This window comes from Diplotaxodon limnothrissa, linkage group LG13, assembly GCF_057381915.1.
Source record: "Diplotaxodon limnothrissa isolate DT_005_m linkage group LG13, D_limnothrissa_male_GT1.1, whole genome shotgun sequence".
NCBI lineage: Eukaryota > Metazoa > Chordata > Actinopteri > Cichliformes > Cichlidae > Diplotaxodon > Diplotaxodon limnothrissa.
Window position 1 is genome coordinate 23,292,882 of NC_140608.1, and position 13,282 is coordinate 23,306,163.

General features: G+C 40.0%; 1 protein-coding gene across 1 annotated transcript in view; it reads right to left on the reverse strand.

Annotated features, from left to right (window-relative positions):
• Positions 1-13,282, reverse strand: part of adgra1b (adhesion G protein-coupled receptor A1b) — a 203,894-nt gene that overhangs the window by 121,005 nt on the left and 69,607 nt on the right. Inside the window, exons 8-12 of the mRNA XM_085368918.1 lie at positions 8,344-8,508; positions 5,024-5,243; positions 4,447-4,596; positions 2,601-2,762; positions 2,033-2,266 (exon numbers count right to left, since the gene is read on the reverse strand). Of these exons, the coding sequence (XP_085225044.1) occupies positions 2,033-2,266; positions 2,601-2,762; positions 4,447-4,596; positions 5,024-5,243; positions 8,344-8,508 (931 nt within the window). The remainder of the gene's footprint in view (positions 1-2,032; positions 2,267-2,600; positions 2,763-4,446; positions 4,597-5,023; positions 5,244-8,343; positions 8,509-13,282) is intronic.

A 13,282-nucleotide genomic window follows, 5' to 3' on the forward strand; every position in this document is an offset into this window, starting at 1 on the left:
CAAGCATTTGCCAGCTGGTTGGGGAATAAACCACTTTTCCCTAGTGACAGGAGTTTGGCAGAGAGTCATCTCTAGGTCGCATATAGCTATTTTTGTTTGTTTCTCTTTTTTACATTGCAAAACAAAGATACTATTTAGCTAAATGGTAACCTATGGGATTTGTACAGTGGACATTACTGTTAACAACAGGAGAAGAGCACTAAGACTAGTGAGAGGTCCCGGGCTTAACAGTTCAGATGTTGGAAAAAATGCAGTTTAACAGAGTCCAACAATAACACGTATACTTTTACCCTTTCTTGTAGTAAATAACTTACCAAAAAAAGTCTTTTTACTGGGAGCATGTCGAGACTATGAAAATCAATTGTTTTCAGCTATCAGTAGCAGCGCTGAGCACTCCATTGTTAGCAAGCAAGATATGATTTTATAGAGTTGTGCAATGACTTCAGTAGAGTTTAACTTGACAGTCATTAAGATTTCCTGCTGTCAAATCAGGTTCACCTTCTTATTTTGACATTCAGCTAACAACAGTTTTCTTATGTGAATCTGTAATTGAAATGTTGATTATCTTAATAATGAACCTTTTCTGTGCTGCTGTTGAAGAAACACTTAGCTGAGATGAGTCACTGATAAGAACCCTTTAAGTTTACACATCACATACGAGCTTCGAGCTAAAGTATTTTTCTCAAGGTCACACAGTGCTGCAACCGTTTAGTGGGAAGATAAAATATTATTTTTTGTTTGGACTCTGCTGTAAGAAAACCTTTTAAAACTGAAAGTACTGGCAGTGAGATCACTTGTCCATAATGAAAATAAATGTTAATTCCTCATTTGTCGACCTCTGCCAGAGCAGTATTGTCCTTTTTGTGAATCTGCTAATTTATGTCAGTTTCCAGAGATAGAAAAAGTTTGAAACATTTGAAATGCTGAGATGAATCATAAGAAAAAGGTCTTCCATCAGTAGCTGAATAAGGATCACTGCAACAGTTGGTATGATCCTCACACATCCCTGAGCTCAGTATTACGTTTGCTACACTTTGTATGTGGACAGGTGATTTAAAAAAAAAAAGAAAAAAGAAACTTATAACACACCTACTTGTGCTGAAAACCTTTGACACCGCTGTACAATGATATACATGCGTGCAAGCTACACAGACCCTGGAGCTACAAACAAAGTGCTGTAATTGCTGACAAAACCTGAAAGACTTGACGAAGAAGAAAGGTGGAAAATGAAACAATCGTGCGGATTTAAAGACAAACACGCACTCATGAGCTCTTTCCTGCTCATAAACACTAACATGCACAGACAGTGTTCACACGCACGTACACTGGTGAATTCATCCGTGGACTGAATAGCTAGAGGGTGCAAACTGTACAAATGTTGCACAAATATGACACTACAGTGCCAGGGGAGTTGAGTGTTTTGCCTGCTGTCTGCAGATGTATAGTGCCCCATGTCTATTTCTCATTTGTGACAACCACAACTGGAGATGTAGTAAAGCTTCAGCTGATTTAAAGTGACAGGTACACAAGGCCACCTTATCCATCACTGGGGAGTGGTCGGCATTCCCTGACTCCCAAATTGCTGCCCTATTTGCAGTCCCTGCTCCCACCACAACCCCACCTATAACGAGATGATCTATAGCGCGCCAACAAACCCCAACAAAGGTGTCAGATTGCCAGGACAAATAGGCAACAACAGACTTAAGGGCAGGAGGTAATCTTTTTCACATGCTTCAAAGGCGTGGTGCAAGGGAATTCATTTTATTGTGCCCATGAGCTAGTATACAAACTGTACTCCTGTTTTCGTATTTTATTTCTGTCCTCTCTCAGAGCATCTTCCCTCCTTCTCTCACTCCTGTATTTGGACTAAGAATCAAAAATTTCAAAAGTGAATGTCTGTTTAGAAATGTTTTTTTGCTGGGAGTGAGAAAGGGAATATTTTTTTCTCCCCCCCTAGCTAACACGTCCAAGCAGCAGAAGATAGTGGCGTTATTTTAGAAAGCTTCACACCGCTTATTAACTTGCGTCTTACCTTGCTTAGCTGACTGACCGGTGAGCCACTGTTGTTGACAGTGTGGCATTTGAAGCTGAGCAACGATTCCCCCACGGCATCACGCTCTCTGCTCATGTCCTTATCAGAGTGGGAGTGGCTGTCAGGACGGGGTGAGGTGGCAGTTGAGGGGGGCTGTCGAAGGGCTGTGCAGCACAAACCGTGGAAGTTTGACGGACGGATCAGAAAGGCCTCCAGAGCTATGTTAGCAGATACCTAAGATGAGCATCCCAGGATTTAGGAGTGGGGAGAGAGAGGTAAGGGTAGGAGAGCGGCGAGGGGAGGAAAGACAATTTTATATTTTTTTAATTTAGCCACTGCTTTTATCCCCAATGACAATGGGGAGGGAAAAATAGAAGAGGAAACCAAGAAAGGAAGCAAATTATCTTTAGCTTGCTTTGTTTTCACTATCTACTTAAGCCAAATTGACTTCTCATTATTCTAAACCACGAGAAAAAAGTGAAAGCTTTGCGTCATTTAGCGCCATAAGCAACCCTTGCCCTGAGTGTGGTCTTGAGTGTGAGTATTTTTTTTTGTAGTCCAGCTATACCTTAGAAATGGCCTGATTGTCTCCAGTCAGCGCCAGGTCAGCAATTCGCTCCACACACTGGACGATTCGAGTGCACGCCCTGGCCTCATTCTGTGCCATCCACAGGATATGCTCCTCCACCAGCATCATGTTGCTGGCAATGTCTGATATATAGTCCCCCAGCTGAGGAAGCACAAGCAGACGTTTATGCAAATGGTTGCTCGCGCACACTAACACAAACTGCACTGTACGTGTACAGCACACACACACACGCACACATGCAAGGAAGAAGCAGACTCATCATGCACATCAATCATAGAACAACAGGCACATTTGTAATCTGCAGCCAGGATTGTGAGGGAGGCAATGGTGGCTTCATTCATTACAGGGAGATTTAATTTAGATTAGGAGCTCCAATGGGGCATAATTGCTTCCTAAGGATGGCAGTTCACTATTTACTTACTGTACTTTTTATTGTTGCTTCATTGGGCTGTTCTTTATTCCGTGAATGAGGGTGGTCTCGTCAACATTGTCTTAGGAATGATAAAACTCTAAGTATCTCCTAATAATATGTCCTCCCGAGTGACCTGTGTTGAATAATTGCACAAGTGAGAGCTAATATTGATTCTTTTCACTGACTAAGCCCAGCACCGTTCCCCCTCACACAACCTGACCTTCAGTGTGATGCCAGTATAACAATCCCATTGCCTCTACTAAAGAAATTCACTTAGGGTAAAAACATGACTCGCCCAAACACGAGATGCATCTTAACAATGATTCCCATTCAGGTCCAGTGCCACAATGGCCAGTGGGATATTGTATGAGGTGAGAAACATGTTACTGTGTCTTATAAGGAAGCTTCTGTGGTTTCTTGTTGGGATCTGGTGAGCAGTGGTTGTGCAGACATTCATCAGTTATGTGGTCCTAATTGCTAGTTGCAAGTCTTAATAGATACATGTTCAATTAGTAAATCATGGTCCCTGTTAGAGTCAAAAAGCTTGATAACGTAGGGTATCTTTAGAGAAGGCCTGCACTGTGATCGACAAGTCACTGACATTTCTTGGTTTTTTGGTTTTTCAGTGATATTGCTTGTCTAGTGCAAGAGCAACTAACTGATGGGTAATGTGATATGGTGTAGTCTTTAGGGTAACCTCTAGATGAGCATTAAACAAAACCTTATTCTTTCTTAGGGTGATGGAAAAATGAATGAATGAACATGTGCGCAGATCAGAATAGGAACTGCAATTAGAACTATTGAAACAACAAACAAAATACCTTCCTCTTTAGACCTAATAGCTGCTGTCTAATTGTCACTGTAGACAAGAAGAGCACGTTGCAGGTATTATATGTTTCGCAGGGTTCCCCTCCTACTGTCCTGAGTTCCCAGAAAAGTTACTTAGCAAATCAAGTTCCTCTTCTGACAGTTAGACGAGCCGATGGCATAAGCTGGCTGAGAGTGAAACGGGTCAGATATTAAAATGGAGACCTAGAAACAACATGTGTTTTCACTTTTAATAAGCACTCTTTGACAAGAGTAGGACTGGCTGATTTAAGCTAAATAACTGTCATTAAGGCCCCAGTGACTGCAGTCTAAAGACCGGCTGGTGGCAGCCCAGCAACCACCATTTGCCAAGGAAAAATGTGTATTTGCAAAACCAGTTGGTGAGTGGTTGCAGGAGGTTGCTTGCAGTCACTCACATTGGTTGCAAAGACGTACAGGTTATGCCACTGAAAACCTTGTAATTGCTTTTACAGTTCATTCACACAGCATCTTAGGGGTTTGATTCTGTTTAATTCAGTTGTAAAATATTGGGATGATTCCACTATAAATGCATTGGATGTAGTATATTTCTGTGTTTCCTCTTACATCTTTATGTTTCTCCACCAGCCTCGTTAGTCTCTCCACCAGGTGGGTGACATAAATGACATCCATGACATCGGTGAAGTGCGCCGCCCTGCTGGTGAAGGCCACCAACTGCTGTCCAAAAGGCTGAGCGTTGGTCGTATTAATAGGTATCTGGAAGAGAAATCAATATATTGTGCAGTATGCAACAATTTTCAGAGAGGACAAACATGACGGCTTGTTATAATAATTCCACAAAAACATTGCACAGTTGATAAGATGAATAAAATGAATGAAAATTTCAAGAATTTGTGTAGTTTTGCAAACTTTGTCACTTTAATGAATCCTTTGAGCAGAAGTAGACTAAAACAGCTTGCATATAAATGTTTCATACACAGATCTGGAAATACCTGCAGGCTACAGGTGAATCAAAGCAACTGGTAGTTTTCAGGGAATATGAACTTGAAATCTTGCTGTTAAGAGTAAGCTGGAAAATTTCTACATAAGGATTGATGGACAATTAAAAAAAAAGAAACAGAATCCATAAATGAATCCTGTTTCCCAGCAGTTCTCGGCACTAGTTCTACACTAATGCTGATACCTGGGTGAGCTCATGCAGCACACGGGTCAGTTCACTGGCATAAGGGCACTGAGTATAGTCCTCCTCAGCCCACCGCCCAGCACGGTCGCAACGTCGCCACGCCTTCTTTTCTGCCCGGCTCGAGGGGTGAGGAGCGCTGCCAGATGGGTGAGGGGCAGAGCCAAAGGTGGCAGGAGCACAGGGTAGGAAGGCCAGGATGCCAGCCAGCGTCTTTGGCCACCTGCCAAAGAAACATCAGAAATATCAGGATCTACACAAGCGGCACCAGATGGCAATTTCATACTCCCTGTACTTAGGAAAGTATTAATTTGCATAAATGATTTACAGCTAGGCTTAATTATTTTGCAGATGACTCCCAGATTCTTGACTGTGAAACACGCGTCTGTCTTATTAATGACTTCTGAATTAATTTTATTTACTAACTTTATTAATGAAGTTTATTGTCTATTCACTTGGTGCAGTGAAATATTTTTTTTTGTTAATCACAAAAGACATTTAAAGGTGTTGATGTCTTCTCCCCTCTGCTTGTGATGGTTTCCTCTGGCTTTAGCCCACATTTGAGTATCCAAAGACATCCACTTTTACCTCCTGTGGCTCCAGATGTGTGAAAAAATAACTTGTGTGATGTCGTCACAGTTATTTTTGATATTTTTAGTTTCTTGCAGGCACAACAGAATAAATACTCTCAAGGTGATCTTTGGAAAAGCTGGCTTTGTGGAGTGGCACAGCTTGACCCATACAAGGGCCTGAAAGTCAGGATACCTCATCCTCTACTCTGTTCTGAACTGTTTGTAACTTCCACAGCATATTGAAAGAGCGTTACAAAATCGCCTGCGTACCCCATTTAAACATGCACCACAGTGGCAGATGGAGAATGTCAGTGAAGGATTTATATTTCAAGCAGAACCTGCTCTTGCCTGTTACTCCTAAAGGGAAATTCAAATTAAGTGTTGTTCTTATGGTAATACAAAGTTCACTGAAGACTCCTCTGGAGCAAGAAATGAGACTTTCTCAATAATGTCATCAAGAACCAAGTCCTGGAGCTGCTCTACTGACCAACCTATGATAGGGGCTAGTGTGATTTTACAGTCAAATGGATCATTTCCATTTTCTGGGTAATGCCTGTTAGTGTTTCAATAAAATAAAGCTCATTAGGGTGTAAAAAGGCAGCCAAACATTCACAGTCTAGGACACTAGCCTGTATTTCGCAGATAACAAAAGAACTCCAGGTTTTGTTACTTGGCATCACCGTATATTAAAGGTATGTGTTTCTGTAGCCTTAGGACAGAGCGGCTTGTGTTCTCACATGTTGATCAATTTGTCAACAATCAAAGAAGGAGCATGTGTCTCATGTTCGTGGTTTTATGCTAGAGGCAGCATCACATTGTACTTCAGAAAATAAGCTGAAAAAATGTGTGAAAACAAACGCTTTTGACTTCATCAAAATTAAAATAAAGGAGCAGTGCTCTCAGGAGGCTAGTAATCTGTTCTGAGGGTAGAGACCTGCCATCACACTACTCCCCACCCCATTCTCTTTACCCCCACCTCTAGTCATCCACATTGCTGCTGCTGCAGCAGCTACTTAGTAATAAATGGCATTAATTTCACCCCCAACAAAAAGGGGGCTCATTTTCCAGCCCATTACTCCAATGCTCCAGCAGAAACAAAGCCTCTGTGCTTGCTGCACTAGAAGTGGGCTGTAAAGTACAGCAGCTACAAAAGAGTGTACACGACAACAGCACACCCACAAGGGAAGAGAGGTGGAGGGTGTGCGTGCATGTATGTTAACAAATACAGTTTTAACGTGGTTACATGGAGTCGAGGACAGCGAAAATGGAGTGCACAGTAGATGTGTGGCGTTTTTCTTCTGTCTATGTGAGACTTTAGTTATTCAACTTGTTCTCTGTAGTCATGATATAAATCTGGACTACAATGAGCCATAATGTGTGTAGGAGTTTTTCTATTGCACATAACAATTATTATTAAATAATATGAACTGTCCAGACTCTGCTGTACTAGTGAGCCAAACGTAGAGGAAGGCAAACCAGTTGTAAGATGAAACAAAAAAAGGCACGACACTACCTAAAACCAGACTTAAGTACCTTGACTGGGCACTCTATAGAGGGATAGCAACAGAGTGAGTTAGTTCTGTGATTAGAGTATTAATTTTTATAACATGCTATTTTATAATTGGAAATATTTCTTGTGAAATAAATAATAGTGGGGTTAAACTATTGCTTTAAATATCAGGAGACTTCCTGGTTTCAGCTTTGAAAACCAGTCCAAGCACAAGACCAAAGTACAATGTACAGGCAGATTGAAGGAAATTGTTTATTTACATAATATTTACTAGAACTTTTATTATTTATTTATTGATCAATGGTCTTTGATCAATGATCAGTGGGCTTTGATCAGTGGTTGTTGATCAATGGTCATGACAATTTTCATATTACTGATCAAGAAACTGACCTCACAGCCCATTGTTCATTCAGTGTACTGGTTTCAGTTATTGTGCAATGTACTGTTTATAAGGCTGGGGAAACCTGCAGTCAGCTGACACTCCAGAAGTCACTTGGATGAGTGACGAAACATTTCTCCCACTGAAAACGCTACGTCCAGATGAACAGAATCAACCTTTGGGACTAACCTAGCTAGGTTAACAGTTAATAGAACTGCAAAAGCTGGTTAAGCTATAGATTATAGGTTTTTACAGTAATCAGTGTGTCAGTTAAGATGGATTTTATTATCTCTGAAAAAAGCGAGACTGACTGTTTCCAACCATATCATTTTAAATCCCAATGTAAATCCCATGTACTAATGCTGTAGAATGAGTATGTGATGATTGGTGGGAACTCTTGCTCATACCAACTATAACAAAATTCAGCTAATGGGTTATGAAGGGTGTATTTTAACACAAAACACAATTCTTTACCTAACCAGTTTTGTCCTTAGATATAGGCAAAAGCAAGTGATGCAAGTAAAAATGAATGTGGGAAAAGCAGATGTTCTGGACAGCAATCTTCTGGTTGCAGGTAAGTGCCTCCAGATACAGATATTGCTGGGGTTTATTTTTCCTCCTCACATGAGAAACATACATCGAAGGGGTATCTGCATGTGTCAGAATATGTTGGTGATGGGGTATGAGAAGAAGTGGTTCCTGACCAAGCCACAACTGCACAAACACATGAAATATACCAGGTTTCTTATCCAACTCTCAAAAATACATTTACTATTATTTTGAGACCTTTTTTTCCAAATCAGCCTGTATAATAAAACTGAAAAACTAATCTGCCATTGTCTGTGGCTGCAAGGTCACTCACCTGAAGTCCCCCTTGTTGTTGGTGACTCTGTCAGCAGGGCAGTATGATGCTGACGTTTCCAGAACCACGATTTCCATTTGCTGAGAAGTGTTGCCACGGGAACTGGTCACCAGGCACTCCCAGATTCCAGCAATGGGCACATCGATGCTGGAGAGAATAACCTCGCTGGAGGAAGAGAGAAGACACGTAAAACTATGAAAATGTGTTTTTAAAATGACATATCCATGAGGGGGTTGTGTCAGTGAACCTATTCCTATGAGATTTAGGAGAAGTTCGAAGTACCGAATTAGAGCCTAGTCGTACATTTGGGGTTAAATGTAGTTTTAGGATTAGTTTTCTCTTGCGGCTTGATTTTAGGGTGCTTTGAATTATTTTTGGATTAGACTAAGGATTAAAGTCAGTCAAAAGGCATAAAGAGTTAAGGTCATCTTAAGATGTCTGTAGAGTGCAAAGATGTGCGTGCGCTTGCGTGGTTCACCCGATCTAATTCATTCAAGGGACCTTTGTCCATATACAAGTATGTGGTAGCTTAAAACGTTGGCTGTGACTTAAGATGATCATTACTCATGCTTATCTTTCCTACTTTGTCACAGCGATTCCTATCTCAATGGAAAATGCCTGATTAAACAAAGAATGGTGAAACGGTGACAAAGAGCCAATGCAGGGCCATTTGCCAACGCGACTAATCTTGAGGATTTTACTCGTTATAAAAAAACAGAAAAGCCGCTGGAGATGGCTAAGCAATGGGAATAATCACCATGGAAATTCTACCTCCTTAAGAAATGCCAACTGTTTTATTTTCAAATACAATCCAGTTGTAGTCAAATATACACTTTGCTTTGTGTCTGTGTAAAAACCTAATGCCTTTTTTGTGTGTTAATTAAGCTGCATGTGTTCGTAATACACAGTATGCCACTGTATACCCCCACTCGGCTGCATAAAGTTTTTAAATGGGACTTAAGGAACAATGCTGCACAAATGGGAAAGTATTACAACTGACATGGAAAATCTGAAGTGACAGACTGGACAAGAAACGAAAATCTTTCAGAGTAAAGATGATTAGTGGCTGAGTGGCTCTGATGTGCGAAAGCTGTAATCCCAGAAAACATTTATCAGACGGTGTGAGGAAGGCATTTATTTCGAAAAATGAAATGCCTTCGTTTTTTTCTGCTTCTCTCACTCCTTCCTGTCATCCTTTTTGTCTCAATATGCTTATTAGCAAAATCATTTCCGGCTTCCATGCGTGTACTTCAAGAAAGTCAAAACAACCATCCCGACAACCAACACATGTAAACATATTCACACATCCCAGCCTAATACTGCAAAACAAAAACAGGACAATATCTTCTACACAGTATGAAAAACCTACAACTCTGCTTTCCCAACAAACCAAAAAGAAAGAAATATTATCTTAGAACCAGATATTCGTAGTACAGTATGTAAGTGAAATAACTAGTTAAAATACCAATATAGTTTGGTTAAGTTTTTTTTATTCAATTTACTAGAACAAATAGAAAGACTGGCATTGATGTGGACATATAAGTAAAGCTCAGAATAGCTCATAAAGTTAGTTTTACAATTCAGAAGCCCACTCATTACCACATCAAACTGTAGAATTAGTTTTGAAATTTCCCACACATGAAATAAAAGACGTACCATTTTAATTAGTTATCTGCAGAAATAACTAGGAATCAATGCATACTAGCTTTTAGTATTTGTGCTAAGCTAAGCTACATGCTTTTAGAGTAAACTTAAGGTTGAAAAACAAGCTTATATTTTAGATTAACTAAGACCAAAAATGTGCTGGAAAAGTAAGCAGTAAAAAGTTTAAGAAGTTACTGTCCATATCGATAAAATCCCTCAACTTAAAGCATGTGTATGTATCCTTCTGTGTTAAATCTGTACCACAGGTATGAAGGCCCCGTGTCATAAACCCTTTGGAAACCCTGTGCCGTAACCTGAGGTGTATACCTTCCTAGAAATATAACTACACATCACCACTGATGCAGCCCACACAGATAATAAACACTGGCAATAGTCTGCCTCTTGTGTAGACTACAGTCATTGGCTCTGCATAGACTAATGCCAAAGTATAAATTAAGCAATTAGCTTATTAAGTAGTCAGTAAGCTTAAGAAGTCCAGGTACAGTAATTTCTCTCTTTTTCCAGTTAGCTTAGCCAAGTGAATACTTAACATTTTATTTAACTTTACCTGATTAGTGACAAATCCACAGTTGTGCACATACAGTACCAGTTGGAGTGGTTTTCAAAAAATCTTACAAAAACATATGGCACATGCTGCTTGAACATATCCTTTATTAGACTGGTTACTTGACAGCTGACAAGCTGTCACTGGGTTTCATTTTCACACTAAAAGCAAACATTTGCATAGAGCTGTGAATTTTGTTTGAAACAAAAAACAAACAGGTGTGAATGAACCACAAAACATATTTAAATAATAGTAAACTAGCAAGAGTCTGACTTGTGTTTAACATATGAACTGCTAATGCAAATAAATTGAAATGTGGAGACCATGCATTAAAATGCAAAATCAGTTCATCAGTTAAATGAGCTATTACTGAAATGAAATCTTTCTACTTTGTGATCTGAATCTACTACAGAGGTGATGCGATCATACAGTAACGTTTCCAAATGAAAACATATTGTACTTTCATGTGAACTTATCTCCACTGCTACTTGTTTAGAAAGAGGAGGAAGTTCAGTGAATGCTGTTAACATTTCCAACATATGACTTTGCTCCAATGGCTTTCTGTGAGCAAGATATGGAAATGAATAAAATGAGTCCTGATTTCATCTTCTGTGTTCCACTGAAGCTCCCCTTTCTGATTGCTTTTCTAAGACACCCTAAATCAGATTTGAACGCTTGACTGAGATGATGACATTCTGGGCTACAAAACAAATGTGTAGGCCTGTGCCTGGCTCTTTGTTTTTGTGCAAGTGTAAATATGTATGGTGGCATTTTGTGAGCAAAAGTACATTTTCAGTTGTCTGAAAAGGACCTATTTTTTGCCTTGTACTGTCATTATGACAGATCTTCTTACATATACAGTAAGAATGTTTGCATGCCTTACTGAACCTTACTCCAGGAATAACATACTCCCCAACATGACTGCGATGATTTTACATGCTTATTCTGTCTGACACAGTGCAAAAACCTCACATTTTCAATCACCCTCTCTCTCCCCATGTCTCTTCTCCAGCCCCACTTAAACGTAAATGAAGCCCTGTGGAACAAAAAGGATGTTGTGTTAAACTTTGGATGGGCTCTCCATTAAAACCTTCTTGGCACAGTCAAGCCTGTCTTCACAGTACAACAGTTACACAGCATACAACAATGAGGACATGGTGTCTGGAAACTCAATATAAACAGATAATATAGATAAAATATTAGGAGGTATTTTGAAAGACTAAATCCATAGACCAAGTCAAGCTTCTCAGGCTACTTGCACAGGACCTGTATTAAACGGCGGCTGCAGTAATTCACAGATTACTCATCAAACTCTGTGGTGGTTACATTTTGTTTTTACAAAACGGGAAACTCTTGCTGTCTGTAAACCCAAAGTTTAGTAAATTGTTTATCGATTTAGCAACGGAGATGCGAAGAGACCCGAGTATTCCAGACCTTCTTCTGTGGCGTATTAGAGTGAAAAAAGTAATATACAATTTGCACAGGATAGCGTCCTCATTTCACCCAAAACTCTCTTCTCCCATCCTCCACTTCATCTTGTCCAATACCTCCTCCAGTTTCCATAGGAACCTTTTAATGACTGGGATCACCTGCTCCTGTTGCTCATGCCGTTGTATTTACTTAAAGAATACGTTTTGTACTCATTTCACGCTTCACTTTCATTTTTTGGTTTTAAGGGAGTAGCTTTGTTTGATTTACAATTCAACCTAATTTCTACTTATCTTAGACCCTCTGTGCAGCTCTATCATCATCCACTATATGAAGGCAGTTGTCTTGTGCTCCCTTTATGTTTACCTTCCTCTGATTGGCTACCCATCCTAAGCAGAAGGTCTGAATAGGCGGAGCTGCTGTGCTTGTGACCAAATACCATTTTTTTTCCTGTCTTTCATCGTCAAACAATTTTGTCAATAGTGTCTAAAAATTAGTCGAACCAGGCAGCGCTAGTGTGATCTATAATGAATTAAGTAATTAGTGAATTACAAATTAATAATAATTTTATAATGTTTAATTTAATTTACAGTGTATCAAATGTATAATCTATAGTAGTGAGTAGAATCCCTGCCCTGGTAAATGGTGTCGTTCTTTGCATTTATACTTTAACTTTTTTTTTTTAGGGCAGCACGGTGGCACGGTGGTTAGCACTGTTGACGCACAGCAAGAAGGTCCTGAGTTCAATTCCACCATCAGGCCGGGGTCTTTCTGTGTGGAGTTTGCATGTTCTCCCCGTGTTTGCGTGGGTTCTCTCCGGGTACTCCGGCTTCCTCCCACCGTCCAAAGACATGCAGCTTGTGGGGATAGGTTAATTGGATAATCCAAATTGCCACTAGGTGTAAATGTGAGTGCGAATGGTTGTCTCTCCCTGTGTGTTGGCCCTGCGACAGACTGGCGACCTGTCCAGGGTGTACCCCGCCTCTCGCCCTATGACAGCTGGGATAGGCTCCAGCGCCCCCCGCGACCCTGAAAAGGATAAGCGGAAGCAAATGGATGGATGAAATATAGTATTTTTGGATATCATTCCTTATATATATTATGTCAACATAGACAATAAAACAAAGTTCTAATAGTATTAATGTCATTTTGACATTCAGATCAATCTATTTACCTTGAAGGAGAGGTCAGAGGTCAAATGTGACATGATATTTTGAATCTTTGTCCAGTACTTTTCATGTGTTAGCAAGTTATAAGGCTTATTTTTAAAATTTGCCCAGTAAATCTTTAAATAGATCAGGG